At 38.5% G+C, this 26863-nt stretch overlaps 1 protein-coding gene across 2 annotated transcripts in view; it reads left to right on the top strand.

Moving 5' to 3' along the window:
- CACNA1D (calcium voltage-gated channel subunit alpha1 D) overlaps positions 1-26863 on the top strand; it is a 168464-nt gene that overhangs the window by 71579 nt on the left and 70022 nt on the right. For both annotated transcript variants that reach the window (XM_066558320.1, XM_066558319.1), the window contains exons 8-10: positions 8594-8697; positions 18514-18683; positions 26625-26712. In XM_066558320.1, the coding sequence (XP_066414417.1) occupies positions 8594-8697; positions 18514-18683; positions 26625-26712 (362 nt within the window). The remainder of the gene's footprint in view (positions 1-8593; positions 8698-18513; positions 18684-26624; positions 26713-26863) is intronic.

The raw sequence follows: 26863 nt of genomic DNA, 5'->3' as shown, positions 1-26863 counted from the left end.
TTCAAAGTTGCTTCAAAGATAGGACAAATGTATTAGTGGTTACTGAATTTTACTAGGTCAATTTTATGGTCAGATGGTGGATCACTAACCCCAGTTTTAAAGCTCCCCAGTTCTCTAATACCTGTCTAGAACTGTTCAGATCGATCTGAAGATTTCTGAGATTGAAGCACTCGAGCTAAAATTGCTGAATAATGGTACACTGCTGTCTTACATGTTTTTGCCTATTAATACACCTACTGATATGTTAAAAAGATATTCTCTGAGGGATTCTTGTTTAAAATACTCAGATCATTACTTCAAATGTCTAGGCAATCTAAAATATACCTAAAACTCATATAAGGTTTAAGGAAAGAGATGGCAGGTTTTTTTCAATATACCTTTTACTGATATGTCAGTGTTAAAAAACTGTAAGTACTTTTTGCTAATAACATATATTATCATCAAAGAAATTCTTCATTCATTGTTCCTATGCTTTTATAACAAAAAAGGGTGCAGTTAAGAACCTCTCTCCTGTTTAAGAAATTGAGCTTTAAATCCCCCAATATACTCCTTGAACCATCTTAGAACATCTGAAAAAAGTCCATTATTTCTGTAACACAGACTGTTCAGGCTGCACTGCACTCTTGTGTATGTCTACATGCACTTTTGCACAAGTGTCTGCACATCCAGTGTATTTATGTCAATCAGGTCAGGGCTCAAACTCTACTCCTGATGCCTTTTAGAATTCTTCTATTCAAGAATATTTAAGGGTGGAATCAGATATAGTGTACTTGAAATCAGCTGATGTGCAGCTAGAGATATTCCCTAAACACAAACAAATGTTTTACAAATACATATCACACAAGAAAACCCCTTGGCTCGTGCACAAAATGTATTAATAGGCTAGAAACAAAAAACTGCAAAATATGTTTCAAGTATTACCAAAACTGTCATCAGAGTGCTGACAAGGAGTCTCCTAAAAATATCTTTCCAAAAATATGACCAAGAGTCGAATAAGCAATACTAGTCTAGAACTTTGAATTGAATGATTTAATAAGTGGGAGTCAACTACTTAGGGTGATTTAAGCCATGTTAGTCCCATTCCACCTGCAGAAAGGGAAGGCATGTTCCTGCATCCAAGCAATTTTTGTCAGCAATGAATTTCAGCTTATTGTCTGAGGGAAGTCAAAGAATGCTTCACAGCTTTTTTCCATTTGTAAATCAGTTGCAGATATTTAGCAATGTAAAAACTGTGAGGAATTGTGCCTGAAAAATCTTAGGTAATACTCCTGCCTTTTCCTCTTATGTACTTAGGGAAAGCTTAGTGCTGTTGTGCTGGCATTGCTCAGCACCACTCACAGGTCATCTGAGGGAGGCTCTGGAGTGAAACAAGTCAGCTCATCCCCAAAGGCATCCATGTGCTGCTTGCACAGAGCTCCCAGCCCTCCATGACTACATAGCAGAAAGTTAACACATGATGTGCAGCTGGAGACAGAGTGATAGAAATTTTGGCTGACAGCATTAATATACTGCATAAATCTCCCTAAAGAGTCAGGGATTGCAGGCAGAATTTTTTCTGTTTGAGTGTTAACTACTTGAATCTGTTTTCACATTAAAATCAAGATTAACCCCCCTCCCTGCCTTTTATGTAATGATTTGTATTAATTGCTTTTTTATATTATCTTGTTATTAAAAGCTCTGAATCATCCAGTTTTGGATTGCAAGGAGACAGGACTTAATTTCAGAAAGAGAAAAAAGGGAATGATCAAAATCAGACATTTTGATCTGGCAAACAGAGTTACCAAGCCAAGGAATGTACAGATTAAAAGTGTGCATTAGGATCAAAAAGGATGTGACCTATAAGTATCTCACACACACACATCACACAGACACATACATACATATATATATATATATATGATTATAGTATAATTTTTTTCCAATTAGCATCTTAACACAAAGACCCCACCAGAGGAGGATTTTAAACTAACTCACAGGGAAATATCTTTCCCATGAGGTGAACTTGATTGACTTTGACAAGATATCTGGTATCTCAGCCTCAGCTGACTGCTGACCTGTACTGCAGTCAAAACGTGGAACTAATTTCTTGTCACAGATCATTGCAAATATGAAGAAGAACCTGTTATTTCTCCCCAGAAATTTTAAATAAAACTGGGTCAAACCTGGATGGGAAATAGAGGCTAAACTTGGGGTAGTGCAAGAACTCCACTAGTGCATCAGCTAGAGTTTCCTCCAAAAACTTTGCCACAAGAAGCCGACAATTATTTTATAACAATCCAATTTTTGTATAATGTATGGTGTATATAGGTGGAATAGCAGATTCCAAAAGAAAGGTGTTTAGTAGAGAACACCTGTGTAGATGTTATAACTTCTCATTTTCATACATGATAGCTAACCATTAAAAAAAAATAAACACATTATTGATCACATTTGTTATTTAATTTTAGTAGTTTTTTTGAGCCTTTAGATTTAACAAGCCAAATCTATGCATAGGTTTTATAAATTTTTGTGACATTAGTTTGGGCAACACAGGTAAATAGGTACAAGCACTGACAAATTCTTAATCTGAAATTAACATAATGCTATTCATGAGAGGAGTCAAACACTTGGATTTTGTTATATCTGGAATACAGATTTTGATAAACCTGGTAGTGCTCAACAGGAAACCTTCTCTAGGTTACTGTTTTGTAGAGGAAGCATTCTTCATGTCGTTATGGTTCTGTCCATCTGCTCTGCAGGTTAAGCAGGGATGCATAATTATCTGAAAAAGCTAAAACAATTTCTTAACATTCACATTTGACATCTTGGCTTTCCTTGGAACAATGACTTGATTTCCACCCAGCCCCTCCTCCCAGTTAATGACAGTAAGCTGATTAATGGAATGCCACTAACAGGAATTAGCTAAAATAGTCTTAGACAGAATTCAGTGTCTGAATGAAAGACCTGCATCTAAACTAATTTCCAAACAATCATAGTAAACATTTATAAACAATCACGTTTTGAAGAGTAAATGCTTTATGGGAATACCAAAATGTTGTAATTCATTTGCTAAGAATGGATGAAACCAACAGAAGGAAGAAAATGAGGTCTGTTCAGCTTGGTCAAATTCATTAAGCTGAAACAAAGTCTTCCAAGTTGAGGTTTAACTTGAGAGGATCACTTAGATGTTTCCTGTATGCAATTGCACAGTACAGTTGGAGATTCCAAATTTAAGAGGTGATTAAGCAATTATGAGGCTCTCTATACCCTGTGACAATTTTACCCTTCTCAATGGGATCTCTTTCTCTGTAGGCCCTACCTTGCTGCCTGTGCCATGGAACTCTCATTTTTCCAGGTGCTGCTGAGCTGAAATGCTCAACAAAGGGTGATCTCAGTGCACACCCCACCAGTGCATCTCCATATTCTGTGTCAGAAGCACAACAAAGGGCTGAGTCTGTCCAAGCAGGACAGTGCCAGGGAAATCTGTGCTTTGACTCCAGAACACTGGATATAAAATCCCATGCTTTTATAAATCAGCCTGGAGGGTGCTGTGCTTCAAGCACTGCCTGTTTTAAATCAGCTTTAAGTTAACTCCAATTCAGGCAAGAATATCTCAGGACAAAACCTTTGAAGCCAGGCAGCTTTGAAGAGTTCTCTGGTGTGCTCCTCACTGGGTAGAATAAATAGGCTGATCTGGGGTTTTGTGAACCTCCCTTCCAGGCTTCCAAGAATGCAGGGATAGTCGCACTTCACAAAATACTGATGTCTGCAGAATTTTTACACCTGTCAAGAGACTGAGTTTGTCAGTCTGAACAATTTTTAAGATGATGAGGCAGATTACAGGTAGCACAAAGTAAACCCACCAGTTCTGAGTCTGTTGGCATGTTATGAAAAGAGGGAGGTAAAATTAAAACCTAAGGAAGCTAAGAAATTCAACAAATTTAAGAGAGTTTGAAACACTGTGGACAATCAAAATAGGTTCATGCATCAGCACATTGTATCTGTAATGCTACAAATGCAGAGTTAGAGGTTTTGTTTTATCATTAACCCCAGGTAGAGCTTATATTGATTGCAATTCGAGCTTGCAACAATTTTCAATAAAAGAATACCAGGTGTACAGAAAAGTTAAGACCTTGATTTTCATGCAATTGCATATAAGGATTTTACTCACAATTACCATAGATAAGGATAAATAATATTTTAATGATTTCTAATTGATGTTTTATGTTCAAGTGTGCCATCTGCTGCTGTGTAATACTAAGGTTATATCTGCAGTAAATGTGACTTTTTCCCTTGTTTCACTTAAGTCTTGGTCTCTGGTCATTTATGCTGTGTTGTGATGATAGTTGGCTCCAACTACAGCACACTTCACAAGATAATTCTTCCAAATGCCACTTGAGGCAGTTTCAGACTGTATCAAGTTTGTCCAATCAGCTCAAGATAATTCTTCAAGATTTCAGACTCACCAACATATATGGATAAACATAAAGAGCCAAATAAATAATGTGTAGCACCCATCTACTGTTATGGTGAAACAGAATGAAGGGATTTGAAGAAATCTTTCTCCTTCGTATTTTCCATTATCTCATCAGCCCTCTGCTTGATGTGATGGACTAACTGCTGAGAACTGACATTGAAATAGTAAGACTAGACCTTTAAAAAGGAAAAAGGACAAGAAGGATGGTGCTTGGTGGTGTGCTTGCCATAGGTGTTTGGAAGGCTTAAGAACCTCACGGCCTCAAAAAGACAGGACAGGTCCATTGACACCTCCTTTGGCAGAGTGCACCCTGAGCCATAGGGCAGGAGACAAGAGCTTTTGCTGAGAATTTCAGATGTGAGATCTCCTTGAACTCCTGGTGTTACTTTAGCACATCTGAAATTTCTGACTTTAACTCATTCTGCACTTTGGGTGAGAAGTCAGCATTAATCCCTTCAAATGAATATATCTTGGTTTTGAGGATGGAGATTTTCCTGTTCTAATATATTAACCAAGCTCTGTCTCTGCTTTTAATCAGAAGGCAAATCAATTCCTTTAATCTCTCTTTAATTGGAAGTTATGGAAAATGCCATTTGACATGCATGAAATAAGGAGCAAAGTTTTCCAAAAGGAAAGGACTTCTTCTTGTACTTTCATCTCTGGTATTAATGCAATCTGAAATATTATTTCATGAATAGAAATTACAATGCATTACTTGATTAGGGTTTAATTGTATCCAGAATTAAATGGTAAAGTTGTTGAGTAGTTTTGAGGAATTCAATCTTAGATTTGTTCCAAGGTATTCTGCTGGGTTCAGGTGTTCCTGAGTTAAGGAATGCTTTTGAAATAATTCAGCATCTGCCCAAAGTGAAGCATTTCTTCTAGTACTGGTTAGCTGCAGTCACCAATTTTTGCTTCACAAAGCATTAGTCCTAGGTAGATCAGCCTAAAATATTGGGCTTGAAATCCAGCTGCATAAATGAGAAAGACTTTTTTTAATATGTTAGACATTAAAAAGTGCATACAAATCCCAGCTGCTCGTACTAACAGGGCCTTTGTGTCAGAGCATGAGAATTTCAGCTTTGCTCCTGGGTAACTAAGTTAGCAGAGTGCCTGGCTGTCTAAAAATGTTCTCTTTATGAGCAAAATGAGAGTATGGAGTTGTATTGCAGTGACTGCCAGAGCTCTGTTTTTTGAGCTCTGCTCAAAGTAAAATTGCAAATATTAATCTCTGAGGTTTTTCAAAATGACACGTAGCAGAAAAATGTTGGCACTGATACCAGATGAATTTATATCTGCACTCTGAACTCTGGTGACTTGGAAACAACTGTCTGCTAATTGTATAGTTTTTAGCTGTAAAATACATTCAAATGCATTTGAAATTTAATTAAAATGTTTGCCCGGATCAGTTATTGCTAGAAAAACACTTGACCTGTATGGTATGAGTCAGGTCTATGAAGCAAACTAATTTCTAAAGTAATAAAATAATTATGAGTATACTTAAAAAAAAAATTGAATAAATACTACTTTTAAAACATAAGGCCAGATGCCTATGCTTGAAAGAAGATGCAAAGGGCAATATCCATTGGGACTAGGCAGAAATTCAGTCTGGGCAATGGGATGTGTTCTACTCATTAACTTTGGGGCTTCATTGCTTAAACTTCCCAAACACAGGGGACTCACTTTGACAGAGTGGGCGTGGCTGATAAAACCCAAAACTTCACAGGCACTGTCCTTAAGAGAAGCCCCTGATGTGCCAAGGGTTGCTGAAAACTTTGCCCAGGAGAGTAGGCAGCTACAATGGCAGCATTGTGAAAGGCTTCCCCATGTGAATATTGCAGAACTGAACAATGAAAACTTGGGATCTCTTGAAGTAATGAAGCCAATCTTGCTGAATGGCTACTTCTCCAAAATACAGTTTTATTGGAAGAGGAAAAGAAATCCAAATCAAATGTGTTTTCAAGTTTTCTTTCTATTTTTGTAGCAAGTGTAATTGTAAGTTACTTTTCAGTACCTTAGTTCAATCAAAAAAGCATTCTAAAAGATGATACGTAGACTCTTTAAAAAGGTGCATGAAGAAGCTTTGTGAACTCATTTGTTTTGGTTACTCAGGAGGTTTGTTTACTTTAGTAAGTAAAAATTGGTGCTATCACCATGGAAGAGAAGGGCCTTTGGGCCTTAACCTGCAAAGACTTAGAGCTTCTGCCTAACCATCCATAGGGTCCCCTTGCAGAAACTGAGATTATGATGTTTAATTAAAAGACAAGAAAAGAAAAAATAAAAGAAATAATTTTGAAAAATGTTTGTTCCCATGTTTAGTAGAGATGTTAAGGAGAGGTGTCAAACTTGACTGTCAGTAGAGCTCAAAGCCTAATCACAAATTTCAGATACAACAACCCAATGGCATTCACAGAAAAGAAAACAGTTTTGCAATTAGATTGTTCTACAGTAACATATGTAATTTTATTGCCTGCTGAATTTTCATGACTATAAAACATCTTAAGAGGAATCTAATGCAAAGGCCAGAATAATTCCTTTTCAAGAAGAGCTCTTTCTAAGAAGCTTCATGTCCAAATTATTTTTGCGAGTTATCAAAATGTCTTTTTCCACCTGAATCTTACACACAAAGCCAAATTTCCCTGTTTTAAAATATCTATTTTTCTGAATAGGCCTTCTTAGATCTCCATGGGTATATTTCACAAGTCCATCCTTTGATAGGTATGATGAGCTGGCTAAGAATAGCAAGTGGAAGAAATCTTTATGAAAAACCTTGTGTGACTCTATAAAGAGTGTATTGGAAGCTCAGTAACTTCAACATCACTTTAAAACCTTTTAAATTTCATTCAGCCTTGATCTGGATATATAATTCATGTTCAGAAGTTTTCCTGGAATGTTTCCATGTTTCCATTGTGTTTCTAAAATTTGTTTTCAAATTTTCATTTTCCTAAAATTGCGTTCATGCTTTTTACACAGACTCATTCTCATTAATTTCTTTTTGAATTGATTTAGAATGTCTGACTGCATTTGACTGTTTTATTTCAGGAAAAAGTGTGGGAATTCTGTGTTACAAAAAGTAACATTGCTTCTACAGTTGATTTACAGATTTCTGTTTATTTTCTCAAATAATCATTCAAGTAGACAGGATATAAATGAACTAAAATTCCTAAGATTTCAATATACTTTGTGGTCATTGTCTTAATTGGAGATCTGAAATTTAGTTCATGTTCTCAGCATTAACAATTTATTCCTATTATTATTAATATTCCTTATTCTGTAATATTCCTGCAGGGAAAAAGCTTAGAACTGTTGCAGTGTTCCATTTATGTTTGATAATATTTCTGATCCAAATGCTAGTTTCACTCAGCATTTTGTTTTAGGGTTTGTGTTGGAAATGCAAAGTGAATGTGGCCAGTGCCTTCTTGCTCTCATTGTTCTTTGATTTCTGAAGGAATGCATAGCATGTTATCTAATCTGAATGATCAAATTCTCCTTTCTCTGACTTCATTGCTGTTAATATAGTGATCTACTCTATAAGATCATCTTATTTCTTGCAGATGAATGATGCAATGGGATTTGAATTGCCATGGGTGTATTTTGTCAGTCTCGTCATCTTTGGGTCATTTTTCGTACTAAATCTTGTTCTTGGTGTATTGAGCGGGTAAGCATACACCTTTTTCATCATGAAGGCAGAGTCCTGAATCCAGTTGCCATGAACACACAGGTTATCTCATCCAGGTGAGACTTCAGTTGGGATGACATCTTTTAATAAACCTCTATTTCTTCCTCCTCTAATTACAGCACAGAAAGTTTTCTTGTAGCTCTCCTATAAATAACATACAAACACCAAAATCAGAGTTTACACATACCAGTATATACTCTTCATGTCCTTTTGGCAATGTTATAAAAAAGACACAAAGTTCTCATGCACTCATTTGGATGTTATTTCAATTAATCCTCTAAAGTGTCACATCTACAACAAAATTTGGGTAAGTAAATTTAAACAATTATTAATCCACTTTTTAAAGATCGGGATAGGCCATAAATTTTGTGTTGAACCTACGTGATCTGGCAGCTGCACAAAGGACTCTGCTGTTTAATGAATGACTGAATCATAACTTATTTCCTTGCGTTTTACAGGTAAATGATGCAATAGGATGTGAGTGGCCATGGATCTATTTTGTTAGTCTTATCATCCTTGGCTCATTTTTCGTACTTAACCTGGTTCTTGGTGTACTTAGTGGGTAAGCAGTTGAGTTAACATTGTGTATGCTACTGCTACTTGTAAGATGGCCTCTGCATTGACTCCAGCTTCTCAGCAATGGCTTTTTTGCATGCACTTGAGATTCTTATGTCATCCTACCAGTGTTTGCTCTTTGGACTGAACTGTGTGATTTGAGTGCCTGTATCTGTCTTGACATCACGTTCACCATGCTTGCCAAAAATATTCATTCAGTGAGGCACTAATATCCTTATTCTATTATATTCCTGCAGAGAAAAAGATTTTGTGCACAGAGATGGGTGGTGCACCCATACAAATATCCTCTCCTACTGTTATATACAAGTGCCTTTTTCTGAAAGACCAACTTCTGCTTTTCTTCAAATAGTCGTAGCGCAATTGGAGTGTTATTTATGTTTAACAGTTGCATATTTTGCTCAAAATATGACAAAATATTTTTAATAAGTGCTTCAAGACCTATCTTACAGAGTGTGGTTGCACTACCTCAACAGTGTTCAGTGGTTCCTGGGTTGTAGAGCTGTGAACTGCTGTGACAACCTGCACCAGGAGCTTGTAAATTCATCAATAGTAATGTATCAGTTTAATATAGCTGTCAGTGGGAGGTTGTCACAGCTTTTTGTTGGTTTGTGCACTCCAGGCTCCAACCAAGAAGTAAAGCCATTTCAGTTCTAGTTGTATAATGTGCTTTAAAAGTGTAGTTTATGGCAAGAGTTTGCCAGATTTTCTTTTTACAAAGTCCCCTTATGTGAAGTTACAGCCCTATTTCCTTTGCCATTTCCTGATTTCTAACACACTTGTGCTTGGGAAACTCCAGTCTATGGTAAAGATATTTTTTGATAAATATATAAAAGATCCAGATATCCTTCAAGTATATATCCAGATATCCTTCAGTATCCTTCAAGTGCTGAAAAGAAAATTATTATGGCGTATGCATTAGGTTTTAGTTATACAGCAAAAAATATTGTTCTGGCAATCTCAGGCAAGTTGTGCCATCTTTGTCGGCCAACAGAAACATTTCCCTTGTGTGGAAAGCAGCCTGACAGTGCAGGTGATGGTGCCATCAGGATGCTGATAGTGTCTGCAGCCCTGTTCCTGGTTTTCCCAACCTGTATCTGAAAGAAATGATAAAATGATTATTATATTCCTGGAAAGCAGATAAGCAAACAAGATTTCCAGGTGTTGATGTAACTTTGTTACAAGAGCACTTTGATTTAATGAGTGGTTTTACAAGGTGCTTTTTAAAATATTCAGCCATTTGTCTGTAATAGATTACAGTTGCACACAGGAAACCAGGGAAAGCATAGTTTTACCTGCTTTATAAAGCAAATGTTTAAAAGAAACATGGTAGTGATAAAACAACTGCTGATTTTTAGATTTAACCTTGTCCTTCCAAGGACAAATGTGTAAATGTGTAAATTGTTGCAAAACTAAGGGCCCAGCTTTCAGTCACCCTGGAAAATGAAATAAGGAGAAGGACAGATAAATGATGGTAGTTACAGTGTAATTTATTTCTTCTTTTGATGCTGTTACCTAACCTTGCTGTGTGACTGGCCTTTCCACTGAAGTCATTACAGGATTAGGCTCTCACAGTTCCTTCTCTGGCCCTTAAGAACATCACAAGCACCAATTAATTTTCTTCCTGTCCTGTGAAGATGTCTGGTAACAGATAATGAATATTCCTGTTTTTCTTTCCATGACTTGAATTGTTATTGGTTTCAGTCTTTTCTGTTTTTATAAAAAAATTACAGGGAAAGCAACACCAAATTTGGTGTTTTGTTGCACATATTGATTTCTTTCCCTGAAGTCATGGAAATTTAGACATACTCTCATGAATCAGCTTAACATTTGATTTAATAAGCTTAAAATACTGTGTGAAGTTTTCAACGTTATGATGCATATATTTTTTGGAATATGGAGTAGTTTTTTAGCTGCCATTCCAATGCAGGGAAGAGGTGTCCCCTTGTCCTTGTGTTCCTTCCTGCAGACAAGAAATCACCAGGGATTTCTGGGTTTTGTGATCCATAGAGCTCTAATGCTCCTCACAATACTTTCTGGCTTCCCTTGGACTTTCAGTGCACAGAAATGGCAGTGAAAAGTAGGATGTGAAATCTCCTTATATTCATCAAGCCATTAATTGCTAAATTAATTTTTCTGCCATAGTCTCAGCCAGGGTCAATTGAGTGCTCAGGGTGCTTGATGAATTGTCTGAATCCATGTTTGCCCTAAATATATGAAAGAGCCTTCCTAAAACTCCCATTTTTTGTTTTCTTTTTGAAGACAATGACATTGGAGGGCTGAGACATGTGATGTATAAATATCACCAAGGACTGACATTGAAAGTACAAGGAGAAAGTCTGAGGAGATGCTCCTAAAAGATTCCAGTCATAGCAAACTGATGTTTGGTAGAGAAGTGAAGAGAATGTCCTGGAATACTTGTTTGAAACTCTGGCAAACAAGGGCCAGTGTGGAATACTGTTACTCTGATTTATTTTAAGCAGTATATGACAGTTGTATATAAATAATTTCCCCCATAATTTCTGTTTAGAGCTCCAAGTCTAAATTTTATGGATAAATTTGATGTACTAGTAAGATCCAATGGATGTTTTTCTGTTTCTTAGTAGAAAGATATTTTTTCATTCTGAGCCAAGCATTGAATATATAACCCATAATTTTTTTTTGGTTTTATTTAAAAGTTATTAGCTTTTATGTTTTATATTCTTCAAAACATAACATGAAAACTTGGTTTATGATAAATCCACAGATAAAGTTAAATTTTACTAAACCAATCAAATATCAAGAATGCAAATATTATGCCAACTTACTTGAAAAGCATGGCTCTGCATACAGATTTTGAAATTGGAATCTGAATGCTTAATACCTTTTCTGTATGAAAGTGTTACTTCCTTTATATCAGGTTGTGCCGTGTACATTTAATCTGTTTGCTGTTTTTGATCTGTTTGTTGTTGTAAAATATTCAGTTCTTCTCTTTGCACTCCTTTGTTATTCTGTGACCATCTGCCCCTTTGTAGTTCTGTAATGCCTCTTGTGCACTGCATGTTTGATGTATTTAGATACTGTAAAATGGATGGGAATGATGATTTGGCAGATCTTTTGTTTTACATCTAGCTCTTTCTGAAGGTGAGTATTTCCTGGTGATCCATGTCAGTCTTGCCTGCAGAAGGTGACATTCTTAAAAATACAGTTCATATTTTAATATCAGTAGTGTAAATGAACAGAAACAATGTGTGTATGGAATCTGCATGTGGTAAATATTGTGATTTCTGCATGGAAGCTGACTGTGGAGATTTTTTTGCAAAGTAATTCCATTGAATAACAAGGATGGAGAGAATTCATAGGCTTGAGTTAAATCAGCTTTTGCAAAAAACTCTAGAAAACTCCTTTTACTCTTACTTTTTTTTACTCTAGAAGTATTCACGTTACTCTAAAAGTGAATTCTCTGAAGGCATGAAACACTAGGCATAGAAACTGGGAGCTCAGGACAGGCCTCCTCCAGATATTCCAGTGTGAAAGACCAGAGCCTAAATGGCTATTGGTGCAAAAGAGTGAGCTGAAATTGAAAGTTAGCAATTGTAAGGTTAAGGTTATTAGAAAGTTAACAAATAAAGATCAGGATAGAGATACTCATCCTTCCTTAAAGTGTAAAAAAATAAAAAAAAAAAACAACCCAAGGAGTTAAAATAGGCATGTCAGTAATTCAGCAAGCATTAAACTGGTTTTCTATGAACAGAGGAAATAAATTATTTACCAAGAGGCATGGCTTTTAATGATGCATGATAATCTATTCCTGAAGAAAGTCCTTATCATTAGGAGATGGGTTCTGCTGATGGCATTTTCTGCTCAAGGCATTAGCATTTCTTTGGGTAGCCACGGGAACAAATAAAACCTTTCAAACACAGTTTAATAAATTTATAAGTTGAATTTATTGCCTTGCAAAAGAACATCAAAACATAGGCTTTGACATGTCCTTACATCCTCCTGCATGTGATCTTGCAGGTTACTAAGTGAATGTTATTGTTTTCCCCAGCAAAATTTGCAATGTATGTACATAGTGATTCTAAAATCTAAGGGTGTGTGCTCATCCACCCCAATCTCCCAGCAGTATCTGTCTATTAATGTCATATAAATGATGTTGGTGCAGATAAGCTTATACACCTAAGAACTGTTGTCTACAGTATATATGGAAAAAAAATCATAGAAAAAGACATTTGAATAATGATTCACCAAATAGAAAATGGCAGTAAACTGTCATCCATAGCCTTTCAGCAAAAGGAAAATGAACTGGTTCTGGCAGGGCTCCTTTTCACAGCAGCAGGAAGGCCTAGTGAAAAACAGAAAATGAAAATTATTGCTGAAAATTTAACTCCTTCCCATAGATAAACTGAATATACATTGAAAACAAGGAGAGGGGCTTCAGCTGTAGACCTCAGGAAGTGAAGCAGGCTAGTTTAATTTCTGTGTCCTGGTGAAAGTAAAACTTTCCTTTAGAAAGCAAATGTTATATTTGATCAATCAGTTGACTATACTAACAATAATTAATCAGCAAATACTTTCAGCTGTATACAGCAGTAAATAACTGATTACTTTAGACAGAAACCACTAAAGTCAGGTCAGGTCTGTAGTCTTGAGTAAGAGCTTGGAGGGAAACTGATTTTATTTCAGTCCTGTCTGAATTCACCACACCGAGGTTTTTTAGGGATGAGTGCTATGGGGTGCTTGCTGGGCAGCCCCTGGCAGGGAACAAGACAGGGCAGCTTCACAAACCCCATGCAGAGGGCACAGACTGATGTCAGGGCATGGCAGCCTCTGCTCCGGGGCTCACACCTGCCCCTTCTTCTGCCAACAAATCCTGAGTGTCCTGGGCCAAGTGGGGCTTGACCCAGGAGAGGAGGGGCACATCTTAATGTGCAGATCTAATTAACAGTGGTCTGAAACAGCAAATCTCAGTTTTGGTGCTCTATCAAATGGTTCCCTGTGTGTCTGTTTCTACCAATGATGCCATGGCACTCCTGGGCACTCTGGCACAGTAAGGCTGGACAGGCCCTTGCTCCACACAGCTGCTGCTGGAGCTGTGGAATGCACATTTTGCCAATTGCTGACCACCTGCACAGAGACAGCCATGGGTAGGTAATACCAGCTTGCATTTCCCCATCAAGGGCCCAATGCTCCTTGCTCAAGGAAAATTCCTGCGAGGACTTTTGGTTTTGCCCTACAGTAATTCTAGCGTTCAGCCTGTGGGGTCTTTTCCCCCTAAAAGAAGGGATGACCATGATGTGTACAAATCTCCTGTATTTAAAGATGTGATGTGACTTAACCTTTTTATGTCTCTTCACATCTGTTACACTTTACACCCAGCTGTGAGCTGCTGTCCCTGCTTAGCTGTACACTTGAGGTAGTTTTAGTTCTCTGACTTGATTCTGCTGATTTGTTGGTTGGTATGGTTACCACAGTGTGAAACCTCTCCTGCAAGTCTGCTGCCCAGCACTGTACTCGTGTGAGTACATTTTTGTTATTATGTGACTGTTCTCTGTGAATAAATGAGTCTGGGATGTCTGGTTGGCAGTTCTACATATAGAATTAGCTTAACACTTTCCACATACCAGACCCTGTGTGCAGAGAGCTCTCCATGCAGGAGATTCACTCTCCCTCCCACTGCATTTGCAGTGACACAAAAGGGCAGGAATATGGCTAGCAAAGGATTTGTGTCCTGCTTTATTCTCTGATATCAAAAGCACCTGTTTGTTTCCCATCATCAATGCCTAGAGACACACAGGAATTTCAGCAACACTCATGCTGCTGTGCAGGCCCCCTGATGAAATGTCCCTGGCCTTTAGCATGGGAAAGCTTTCAGCTGGTAGGAGGCTGGTAGAGGTGTCTCTAGTTATTATATCTGTGAGTACACAGAGAGAAGGGAGAGTGTACCAAAAGCATTTCAACAAATTGCCTTCAGATTTCTGGTTAATATGACCCTGCCTGTAATTGAAGGTGTGAGAACCAGGGAGATGTAATTGAGTCCCAGCAGGCACTCCCTGCTGCCACTTCCACCTTGTTGCATCAAGCCATTCCTGACTGATGCACACCAGCAGGGGTTATTTCACTCTGCTGAAGAAAGAAAAATCTGGCATGATTGCCCCAGACTATTGAAGCATGAATTCAAGCCCTGCATTTTATATGCTTCTGCCTCAACAACCATTGATGATGATGGTGTTGTGCCTGAACAGAGAAATGAGATCATCTTTCTGCTAGGAGACAAGGAATTTTTGGGCAACAGAAATAAACCCTGAATTTTATATAGTGGGTTAGTTATCACTAAAAGTAAATGAGATTATGTAAATTAGTCTCCATAAAATGCTTTATTTTGCAAGTGATGTCTCTATTGTGCTGCAGATGCAGCACCTCCTGCCCAAAATAGTTTCAAATATCAGATCCAGGTCATTTTATCAAACCAGAATGAAATACGTGTTTCAAAGTTAGCTCTTAGCACAGGCATTTGTGAAACCAAATATTTACAGAGCTTAAGTCCACTTACTGCAATTAATGTGCAGTTTCTTGAGCCTGTCAGCTTCAGAGGCTGCTGGCCTGAGTGCTGGCTTGATGACAGGGAGGCCAGTTTAGGCCACCAGCCTGACCACGTCAGTCCCTGTGCTGCCTACAGAGCTGAAAGCTTTTCTTTTCTGCCCTGGACCCACCCTTCCCACTCCCCAGCCATGAAATGCTGCACAAGCAGCTGTCTTAGTCCTCCTTCCAGGAGATCAGCCAATGTCTATGTATCTTTACCTAAATATTCAAGTATCTTTTTGTCCAGATGTCTTTGTCTGTCTCAGAAGCTTTAAAGAGCCAACATCTCTCCCTCTTCTCACCCCCATCATCTTTTTCAAATTACTTATTTCTTGGCCAAGAAAAAGAGATGCTTTTGTTTTGCCAACAGGAAATCCATTTCTTTCCGATTCTATTCAATTCTCCTTTCTTATCCATGGCATTCCCCTAGAAGAAGTCTGTACATATGTGTCTGAGGGAATGTCCCTTCATTTTGGATGTGATAGAAAAAAAATACCATAGAGCCAGATTCATCCCTCCCCTGAAGAAAATTGCTTTCTCATGTTTTATAGTTCCTTATAAACAGTCAAGTTTTAAAAATAAAATTGAAATTTTTAAATATCATGGAAATGAGCACCCTTGCATCTCCCCCTACTGATAAATGGCAGCAGCCTGTAGCAAGGCAGCATCTGACTTCTGTGCAGTACTAAAGGGAAAGGTCAGAATCAGCTGTGTATATAAAAACCAGGTTTAATTCTCTGCATGCAGCTGTTTTAATGTGAAGTCAAAGAGCAGTTCAGGCATGGGTGAAGTTCTGTTCAAAGTATCAGCCTTGCCAGCTGATTAATTAAAAAATTATTTCGTTCACTTCACTCTATATAATAACAGCAACTTTTGTTTTACTTCACCCTCACGCATCACATCTCCTTTGAATTAATGAGAAATACCTGAAGGACTTTAAATGAAAAACACATGAATGCTTAGTAAAAGCCAGCAAGGCTTGCTACTTCTCATTTCCTCCTCTGCCATGATAGCTTTCTCCAGAGATCCTGCCTGTGGGAAGTGACTCATGAGCATGCTGCCTCAATCAGGTGGAAAGGACAGGCTCTAATCCTCTCTCTGAGAGAAGCTTAAACCTGGCATTCCTTAACCCAAACAGTTTCTTATTGACTCGTGGAATTACTCTGGTTATTTTTTAGAGTGATTATCTTTCAGAGAGATCTTTAGAGCTCTCTCTCTCTCTCACTGGCATTTTTGTGAGGAGATGGCCTCTTGCAGGATCTGGTCCTGGATGGGAGATGAAGGGTAGCAAATGCAAGCACTGGCATTCTTCAGCTTCAATACAGTGCCATCAGATGGAGCAGGATGATCCCCATGTGCCAGGCTGAAATGCTGTTGAATTAAGTCCTCAGCTGTAAAAGATGCAGTGCCTGCCTCTTAGCATTTGCAGCAGAAAGCTGTGGAACTTCTGCAACATAACATTAAAAAACCTCCAGCATCTCCATAGTTGTATGTAAACAGCTTAACACTTAAATTTACTGATGTCATCTAAATACTAAATTTTTTCTCTGACGTGTTTAAAGACTAAAACAGCTAGTGAAAATAAATAAGATGCCCCCTGGAGAGATTATGTCTTTGTAATTCTAAACAAACAGTGTATATCACCAAATTGTAATATTATTTTGAAAATTGGAGACTTTCTTTTATTATATTCTGCTTTCTTAGGGCAATATTTTTATTGCTAATTGTTTGACTGTCTTAAAATATTTTTGTCTTATGTGAATTTTATAATATTTTCCACTTGAGAAACGGTATGATTGAGTGGTTCAATACATTTCCCCTTAAGAGCATATTAGCTAGGGAATATCTTCAAGTGAAATTTTCCAATAAATCAAGGAGCTGCAAATTAATGGAAAATGAAATTGCTATAGCCTTTTTTTAAAGTTTAACTTCAGCCCTGTTGTAAGATTAACGTGAGTAGCAATAGGACAAGGGGTAAACTGCTTAAACTGAATGAAGGCAGTTTATATCAATATTAGGAAGAAATTCTTCCCTGTGAGGGTGGTTAGGCCCCGGTACACATTGCCCAGAGAAGCTGTGGCTCCCACATGCCTGAAAGTGTCCAAGGCCAGGCTGAACAGGGCTTGGAGCCACCTGGGGTAGTGGAAGAGGTCCCTGCCCACTGCAGGAACATGGAATGGGATGAGCTTTGAGGTCCCTCCCAACCCTTCAATGATTATCATGTTACTCAGAACAAGCTTAACTTTAAATACTGAATTGTGTGTACTTAGAATACAATCCAAAAGATCCTTGCCTGCCCCTAACACTACATATTGATACTCAGATAACTGGAATGTGTTGGTCCTTGTAGCAGAGGGGGTTTCTCATTTGGAGCTGTGGATCACACCAAAAGTTGTAGTAATGTTGGCATGTGAGATGTTGGGGGGGAGCACATAGAATATACTTGTTAGTTGTCTTGAGTCATATGTCATTCAGGAAATCTTAGATTTTTGGGGTAGTTCAGGTTGAAAAAGACCTTTGGAGGCCATTTTATTCAATCTCCTCATCAAAGAGCATGATTTCATTATTTCTATTATCATTCCATGACAATTCAGAGATTGAACCCAGTCATGAACTAAACTGGATAGACAGTCCAATACATTGTCTTGAGACTGGGGCAGTGAGATAGAGGATTAAGTTTCTGATTCTGATCTGTGAGGACTTCTAGGTTCTGTTGCAGGGAGCAAATTTCCAACAGCACAGGAACCTGTGTGTGATATTGTTAAGGGAGAGCCCAGTAGGGGGATCCTGTATGTTTGGACATGGCAAATGAACTGTGACCGGGAGAGGAAGGATTTTAGAACAGGCTTTTCTAAAACCAGAATTTTCTTTTCACTGAAACTTAATACTTACATGTGAAATAGCTTCATTATTGCAAGCTAGTTTCTATTTGTAGATAAAAGAAATTTTGAGATATTTGTATAGAAGAACAGTAATTAAATGAGAAGAATATACTCTTCCCTTATGGGAAGTATCAAAAATACTGCTTAATTTTTGATTAAGTCATAAAAGCTCTGTAAGTTGGGATGTAAGGTGGTAGGGATTTGCCATGACTTCTTTGCACCTCTACCTTGTTTTCTACGCAGCACCCCAATCTTTGGTGTATTTTCTATGTCACTGTGCTAATCTGAAGTGTCAAGACTGATTAAAATGCCAAAGAGTTTGTCAATCAGTGTTTTTTTTCTGCTTTATCTGCATTTGATAGAGAATTTTCCAAAGAAAGAGAAAAAGCCAAGGCCCGAGGGGACTTCCAGAAGCTACGTGAAAAACAGCAGCTTGAAGAAGACCTGAAGGGATATTTAGACTGGATTACCCAGGCAGAAGACATTGACCCTGAGAATGATGAAGAGGCTGATGAAGAAGGCAAGAGGAACAGTACGTATTCCTTCCTCTCTACTTCTGTGGGGACACTTTGACTCCTCCTGGGGGTGTTGCACTGCAGGGAAGGCAGCCTGGCCAGTGCTTTCCCTTTCCCAGTTTGCAGAAGTGTTGGTTAGCAGAAAAATTGTCTGTCAATATGGAGATGCTGAGTCATGGAAGGTAATTTGGAATCTTACAACAAAATTCTGCTCGGGGTGTCCATGTATGAATCACTGTCTGCAGTCAGTCGCTACTGAGACTTATAAACTTTGCTTTATTTGTGTTCTGGAAAGACTTAGTGCAGAGAAGCCATATGCCACCAAGTCTTATTGTAAATCCTTAGAATGTGTTTTCCTGTGGGTGCATGCAAGGAAAACAATAATGATATAAAGTACTTAAAAATATGACCGAAGTTACAGTCAAGAAATAACCTTGTGCTAAAACTGAGGATGTTTTGTTGTTGTTGTTGAAGTAGGAAAACAACATTCTGTGTCTTTCTTTTTGATATTCAGAATACAATAGAGAACATTTTTTACAACCTGTCTTAACTGGGTGTGCAATAAATGAAATCTTGTGGGATTTTCACTTGACACTAACAAATATAATTTATGATGTATTTATTTAACAGTAGGCTGTTAGAACCAGGTGATTTATCTGGTAGTTTGATATTGAAATATAATGAAGTATGATAGACAGTATACTCTCTCTGTATTGCAGTGATAGTAGAAGTTTTTCAGAATCTTTGAGTTTCAGAATTTTATGAGTCCTTTAGTTCACAATAAAAGCAAAGTATGGGAGTATGGGGCCGTGTTACTGACTGGAAGGACACTGCTTTTATGAGAGGATGCAAGGTAAAGGGTGGGTTGGTGTTGATTCCTGCACCACTGGAAAGGAATAATTTATGTCTATTGGAAAATATGTTGCACAAATAGAATTTTTATCTAGAACAGAGCAAAAAAAGCCAGAATTCACAATACTTAGTTACTGATACTAATGTGTGGAAGGAGTGCATAAACTCTGGGTTTGAGTACTAGTATAAAATCTTAAGCCTGAGATATAAAAGATGACACATTTTATGGAGTAAATACATTTGTACAAGGCTGCTGTGTAGAATTTTAGGTGATGCTGAGTTTGCTGAGAGTGTTGGATGACTGGCTTGTCAGCTGTGGTGCCAGTGGACCGGGTTTACAGGTGAAATCCCAGGAACCCTATTTGTTCTGTTCAAATTGGATGTCTGTTAATAGGCTGCAAAAAAACCCCATTTGCTCTGGCATTCCTTAAACAGCTTTGAGGCCATACAGATAATATGCAAAATTACTTTGCATATCTACTGAGTTTGAAAGAACTTTTAAGTCTAAGCTGTTAACTTAGGCATAATTTTAGGCTAAGTTAAAAGAAGACTTACAGAGTGAAAATAGAGGGAAGGTAATTAAAAGAGCTTTAAGGGAAATACCAAGAATTTGATTTCAGGCAGACATATATGCTTTTGTGTGGAAATTTCCAGTGAATAGGCAATCTCCTAGCACTCCTGGATTTATGCACATGTCCTTAAATATGTGGCTTGGTAGTTCAATGTAAATATCAACTGCAACAGCCTGTAAAGGAGGAAGGGTTACCGAGTTGCCCCACCTCCTTGCATTTCAGATATTTTTAGGTAATAAATTTAGTTGAAATATATTGGTGATGTTTTTTTCTTGAGCCATCTTTGAAGCATGAAGTACAGCTGGGTCCCAAGATAGTCAAAATAATAATTTTCAGGCTTCTAGGCAACTGTGTCCCTGCTTTGAATATCTAAACCTCTGGATGATCCAGATTACTTCTGGTTTATGGAGATGGATGAACACCATGGTGCTCCTCAATGATGTAGAAGAGCTCTGGCTTTAGGATACACAAGATTTCCATGGCAGGCAAAGGCAGAGATTTCAAAGATGATTAAATCAGTGATTAATAGTTTCTCACGTAATTGTTTAAAATTGTAGTTGAGGTTCCTGCAATGCTCCCCAGCATTTGAACATTTCTAATCAGAGAAGTCATTAAGTAATTTATTTATAAATCCTATGCATTTGTATGTCTCTGTTGCTGATAATGGGCAGGTATTCAATGCTGCTGAATAACAGAATACCTTTTAATTACTAGAATTGTAAACATGCCTTTAGTGAAAGTTGCAAGTCTTTATTATTGATTATCCTGAAGCCAACGAAAAAAACCTTCCATTGCCTTCAAAGCACTGCGAATTTAGCTCAGAATGCGAGGAGCTGGGAGAGGTGAGGGGTTTAGCTGTGACAGTTGTGCTGCCGGTGATGTCAGTCTGTTTTGCCTAACCTTGCCTGTGTTGTGTGTACGGACACGTTTTTGTTTTTTGCGTTGCGACTGCTGCCACCTCCCGCGTCACTGCTGGGATTACATGTGCTTCCCCAGGGCTTACACTGGCTGACTTAATGGAAGACAAGAAGAAAAGCAGACTTAGCTGCTTTGGCCGTTCTTCCAATAAACATGGTAAAACGTGCTCGGATTTGCAGTTGAACTTCTCTTTCGTGCCCATACTGCATTGGATGCGGTAGCTTTCGGGAGCACAGACTGTTTGCATTTCTCTGTAACCCAGGCACAGCCCTCTAGCATGGAACCCTTGTGCATGCAGACCTTCCTCCTGGTTGAAGTGCATGTTTGAAATAGAGGTGCTCTGCTCTACCTCCCTAAAACAGAGTGTTTAATCCATTCACATTTCCCCTGAAGTGTCTTTGTCTGTGGCTGTTCTTGAAGAATAGGTTTTCTTTTTCAGAAGTCAGGTAACCCAGACCAAAAGTGTGTTTTAAATTTAGGCATGAAGAAAGTAATAAAAGTATTTTACAAGTTTTGTAATCCATCATAGTGTAAGCTTAGAACAGCATGATAATACTTACTATTTACTTTTGATACTTATGATGTAGAATCTAACAAAACACAACAAGCTTTTACTGTATTTCCTTTTGTTGTTGATGGTTTTGTTTCTGTAATTTGTTTTACTTTGCCCCACCCACAATGAAGATGGAGGTTTACAGTATGATAATTATTTTCGAATCTGCCTGTTTTAATACTGACAAATGTCCTGTTTTGACATGAGCACAGTTGCAGTAGTTAGGAGATCCAGTGTTAGTGCTGTCTGCAACTAAGTTATTTGACCAACTGGATTTCTTGCTGTCCTAACAATTCCTATTGTGGCCCAGACTGAGGTTGATACTCTCATCCAGTTACTTTAGAGAATGCAGAATTCTAAGCCAGAAATTGCTGGGGCCTGTTTTGTACAAACACCGAGTCTGCCTGAAATTGTTTGTGCAGCTGTTACATGTAGATATATACCTATCACTGTCTGATAGCTCACTCAGCTCTGCCTGCTGAAATAGTTTTCCTATAAAAATTGTGAGAGACAGTTGCAATTTTACTTTGAACTAGCCCTTAAATGAGCAGATTCAGGTTCTGATGTCTGTGAGGACCAGCCTGGCACTGCCTGGCACCTGCTGTCACCTGCTGGCCGTGGCTGCTGTGCCATGGCTGGTGCTTGACCTTGCAAGTCAGAGGCATTCCAAACTCAGGGTCACTGACTTGGATTCCTCTGCCTGGCAGGGCAGGTGCACCTTTTGTGAGTAGGGTTTTTCCAAAGTGCAGATTAATGGCCTAAGTTTATTTCTTTCTGAGATGATTATGCTGATCTGAGGAGTTGAAGCTTAGACTGTCTCTGGATTAGAAACCCCACAATAAATAGTTTTCTTTGTATTCCCTCTACCTGTATGTCCATTAAAAGCAACATGTGTGTAGAACATTCCCAAGGTTCTCAGTGTCATCCTTCAGGCTACAAGTGGTTGGTTCAGTGATGCTACTATAACAAAACCCAATTTATTTGCTCTCTTTCCACTGCTATGCAGCCAGCCTTATATTGTTTTTCCATGGGCTGCCTATAAAAACAGAGAGCCCATAAGAATGATCTACAGCAACATTAAATCTGCACTATGAAAAAAGATATCTTGCTACACTATCATGGAGAACATCTTCCAAGCAGACTCTCCTTAAACTGAATTTACCCCAAGAAGCTTCACAGTCAGAAGAGATAGTGCCACTTCTTTCTGAAGTGTTTTCTGGGCATACAGCAGACTTGGGAAAATTTGAGATGAATTTGCAATGGTAATGTTGCCAGTTTGGGGATTTTTTTTTCCCACTCAGTTTTCCCATTTGACTACCTCAAAGATTTGGTAAAAAGGATTCAGAAAATTCATGTACTAATTTGAGAAAGAATTAGGAAAATTTTGGAACCAACAATTCAAGAAATTGGTTGGCTGTTACTAGCAAACAGAACATGTAATTTTTTGTAAGAGTGATCTAAAATTTTGCCAGTTTAATATAATGCCAAGATTCTCTGCAGTAGCCAATACTGATGAGCTGTGCAGATCACTCCACTTCTGCAGCACTTTTCCTTCAGCACAGTTAACCACAAGGCTGCGCAACGTGCACCAGTGTGAAAATGCACAGTTGAAGTTGATTCAGGTTAAGATTTTAATAATTTACATTAGAGAGGAAAACATTTCCAACATTAATACTTGAAACCACAATTCAGTAATTCAGGTTGTAATTTAGCCTGCTTCTGGATTCTACAGTGATGCTGAATTGTTGTATTTCAGGATTATGGAATTTATTTCTTCCAACTCTAGCTGGCAAGGGCACACTGCTGCTAGACAGTGGCTTGCTCTTCACTGTGCATTAGTTATGTTACATCCTGGAGTGGAGTTGGAAATCCCTGCTCCAAAGCCTGAAACTCCATAGAGTACCTTGTGAATACAATGGATTGTTTTTCTCATGTTATATTCTTATCCATAGAAGCAAAATATAGTAGTTGATGTATTTGACCTGTTTTCTATCCACTCAGGAAAGTATTAAGCTGCATGCTGTATGGGTTGCTTATTTTGTCTAATGCAAGCATTCTTTTGTTTGAAACCAGTTAGCTGATTTTGAGGAGATTATTAGATCTTGAAATCTAGATAATCTTTCCAGAAGAATGCCAGTAAAATAAGGGCAAAAGGTGAATAAAGGAAAGACAAAAATTTGGCATCTTCCTTTCAATACTGGGTTGCCAGTTTACAGATCTCAGAGCTGACCCTGCTGAGATCAGTCTCTCAAAAGTCTCTCAAAATTGTGTGCTGTGTTTGCCTCATGGACACCACCTGCCCTTATGGAGCTGTGGCCATGGAGCTGAGTTGTTTTGGGATCTGGCAGGTTGCTTGCATTAGCAGAGTGGATGTGGACATGCAGTGCTGCTCTTTTCTTCTGCCTAAAGACCTGATGACTTGCTGGCATTGCTGGAGCTGGACTTCCACACGGTGCCTTTCTCAGTACTTCTGTCGAGTTCCAATTTTGACATATAAATTACAGTATAATGGCAGCTGAGTTTCTAATGTGAATTGGTTCTTTTTTCCCTCTTCTGTTTGTAATACAGCACCTGCAAGTCACTGATAGAGATGCAGCAAGAGCCCTGTGGTGTCTGAAACACAGTAACATTCTGATGTATTTAATAATTAACAGAACTGACATTCCCTTCAGTAGGGACAAAGATATTCTTACTTTGTTTTTCTTCAAATAATTGTGTTCAAAAGGGGCTGGTATTTCTTATTGTGGGCTAACACATAAAGTCAGGGTAGACTTGAGTTAAAATTACAGTACTTCACTTTTACATGCACTTGCATTACTTGCATTAAATGTAGCTTTTTTGTCACTCAGTGGAGTGACACTTTATGAAGCATTGGATTCTAGGTACCTTTTCTTCCAGGGGACAGGAGGGTTGATAAATTTGAAATACAAGCATGGGACACATTGCACATATGCAATAATCATGGAAGTAGGCCTAGTTGTGTTTTCCTGGCAGCTCTTAATGATATGTGAAACAAGACCTCAGCACTCTTATTTTGCAGTTGCTCATCACAAGTGCTGAAATGTTCATCATTAGGTGACTGTAATGCCATGTTTTCTAATAGCATTCAAGTCACCTGGCACAAGGCAACCAGTTCAGTTCTTTACCAGACAGGGTATACTTATATATATTTATAGTTATTTCACAAGAAACTGGCATTTAAAAATAAATATTCTTAGTTCTAAAGCCCTGAGACTATGCTTGAAATAAATTTGTGATTCTTTTTTTCTTTAACCCTTTGAAATTTTAATAGTTGAATTTGAACATCAAAGAATGTTTTCTTTACTTTTGAGTGAAATTCCTTTTGAACTCTGACTGTAAGCAGTGAAGTTCTTACAGGACTAGAAAAATTCATTATTTTAAAACTGATTTATAAAGGGAGGTATGATATTAGAATTGAGACACTTGCAGGTGCTAACCAGAGAGTTTTAATATATAAAGTCATTACAGAAATATTTTAAAAGAAACATCAGAACAGAAGAACCTTGTGAAAGAAGGTTTTGCTGTGCTTACTGCCTGAAGTGCTTTGTTTATTCAAACACCTGCATGGACATTTTGGATCTTTCTTTGTTATGCCACTCTGTTTAGCATTCCATATAACAGTGACTTGCTTATGGGGACAGATTCTCAGCAGTAGCTGAGTACCTGGCCTGCACAGACCTGCCAGTCTCCAGCTTGGATGGGACTGATGGGCACAGAAACCAAACCAGCCCTTCCCACTCCCCTCTGTCTTCATGTCGCTGTTGAGGCAGTATGGAGGCTGTGCAGAGAGACTGTTCCTAACACTTATCACTCTCTGCCTGATTTGTGCACAAATCAGAAAATTCAGGGTCTGATTCTTAAATCTCATATCATCAAATAGTGAGATCTCCCTATCAGAAGTTGGCAGTGTATTGCTCTGAGTGCTTTCAATTCACAAACATTGGCTTAAACTCTTCCCAACAAACCAAACCTAATAAACCAATCAAGCAAAACATCAAAACAGTAGAAGGTACACACCAGAATACCTTTAGAATGCTCTGTTTTTCTTTTGTTCTTGCTGTTTTACAGTAATTTCAGTGCATCTTGCACCTCTAATATGTTTCCTACTTTAAATGGTATTTCTACTGTATAAACCAGCAACATTAATTTACCCTTTTCTTGTTCCTGAGGTTTTCCTTTCACGCTCACTTTGCAGACATGGAAGTAGTGCTCTCCCCTCAGAAGCACTGAGAACTTTGGCTGTTTATCATTTCCTAACACTTTTTGACATAAGGTGTTCTCCCTCTATATTTCAGCTGATTTGCAGACAAATGGTGATGACCCAGCTGAAAATGAATTTTGTCTAAAAAGCCATCAGCTCCAATTGCTAACCACTCAGTACTGATCCACTCTGTGTGCAGTAATTGACTCTGTGGCAAATGTATTTGTCCCCTTTTTATTAGTGGTAATTCTCATCATGCTTTGAAGGACCATTCTCCCTGCTCCTGCCTGCTGCTCACACAGTATCTGCAGGCACATTTACCTTCTGGCATCTTGCCTCAATAATTCACAATGTCAGTAAGAGCAAAGAGTGGTCAGTGTGACCACGGTGTGATTGTTCCTGCTTTCAGAAGTTTGATGATATTTCTTGGAATCAGCGAGCTTTTAATAGCACTTCAACAGAAAAGCACCTCCAAAGTGCTAAGAGAACACTTCTCAAAGGGAAAAGTTTCAGAATCTAGCTCAGTTTAATTTCTTTGCTGGGGTAACATACTCTTTGTACAAACTTCCTGTGCTCTATACTCTGCAGTGAATTGTAAGCAATTACCTTGAATCACTAAAAAGAAACGACAAAAATAAAAAAGCCACCATTCTCTCTGGAATTCCACGTGCTTCCTTTTGGTGAGAGAGGAGGACTGATGAAGTGTCTGACTTCATCTACAACTCCTCAGATTGTCCAAGCTCCCAGCAGAGCTGGAGGCCCTCTTGCCATGGGTGAGGAGATGCCAGCTGTGCCATGCCTTGCGTGGGGCTGGCTCTGAGGCAGTTCTGTGTCCCCACAGCGAGCATGCCCACCAGCGAGACCGAGTCGGTGAACACAGAGAACGTCAGCGGGGAAGGGGAGAGCCCGGCGTGCTGCGGGAGCTTGTGGTGAGTGCACGGCTGGGAGCTGAGCTCAGAACATCTCAGCATTTCCAAGGGTCTTTATTTCCCCACTGTTTGTTTAGCCAAAAGTGCCTTGAAATAGCCAGGCTTTGTATGGCACACACAGGAGTTTGATATTCCACCAATGATAAGAGAA

This window comes from Molothrus aeneus, chromosome 12 (assembly GCF_037042795.1).
Source record: "Molothrus aeneus isolate 106 chromosome 12, BPBGC_Maene_1.0, whole genome shotgun sequence".
NCBI lineage: Eukaryota > Metazoa > Chordata > Aves > Passeriformes > Icteridae > Molothrus > Molothrus aeneus.
The sequence above is the reverse complement of the archived record's forward strand: the minus strand, read 5'-3'. Positions and strand labels throughout refer to the sequence as shown.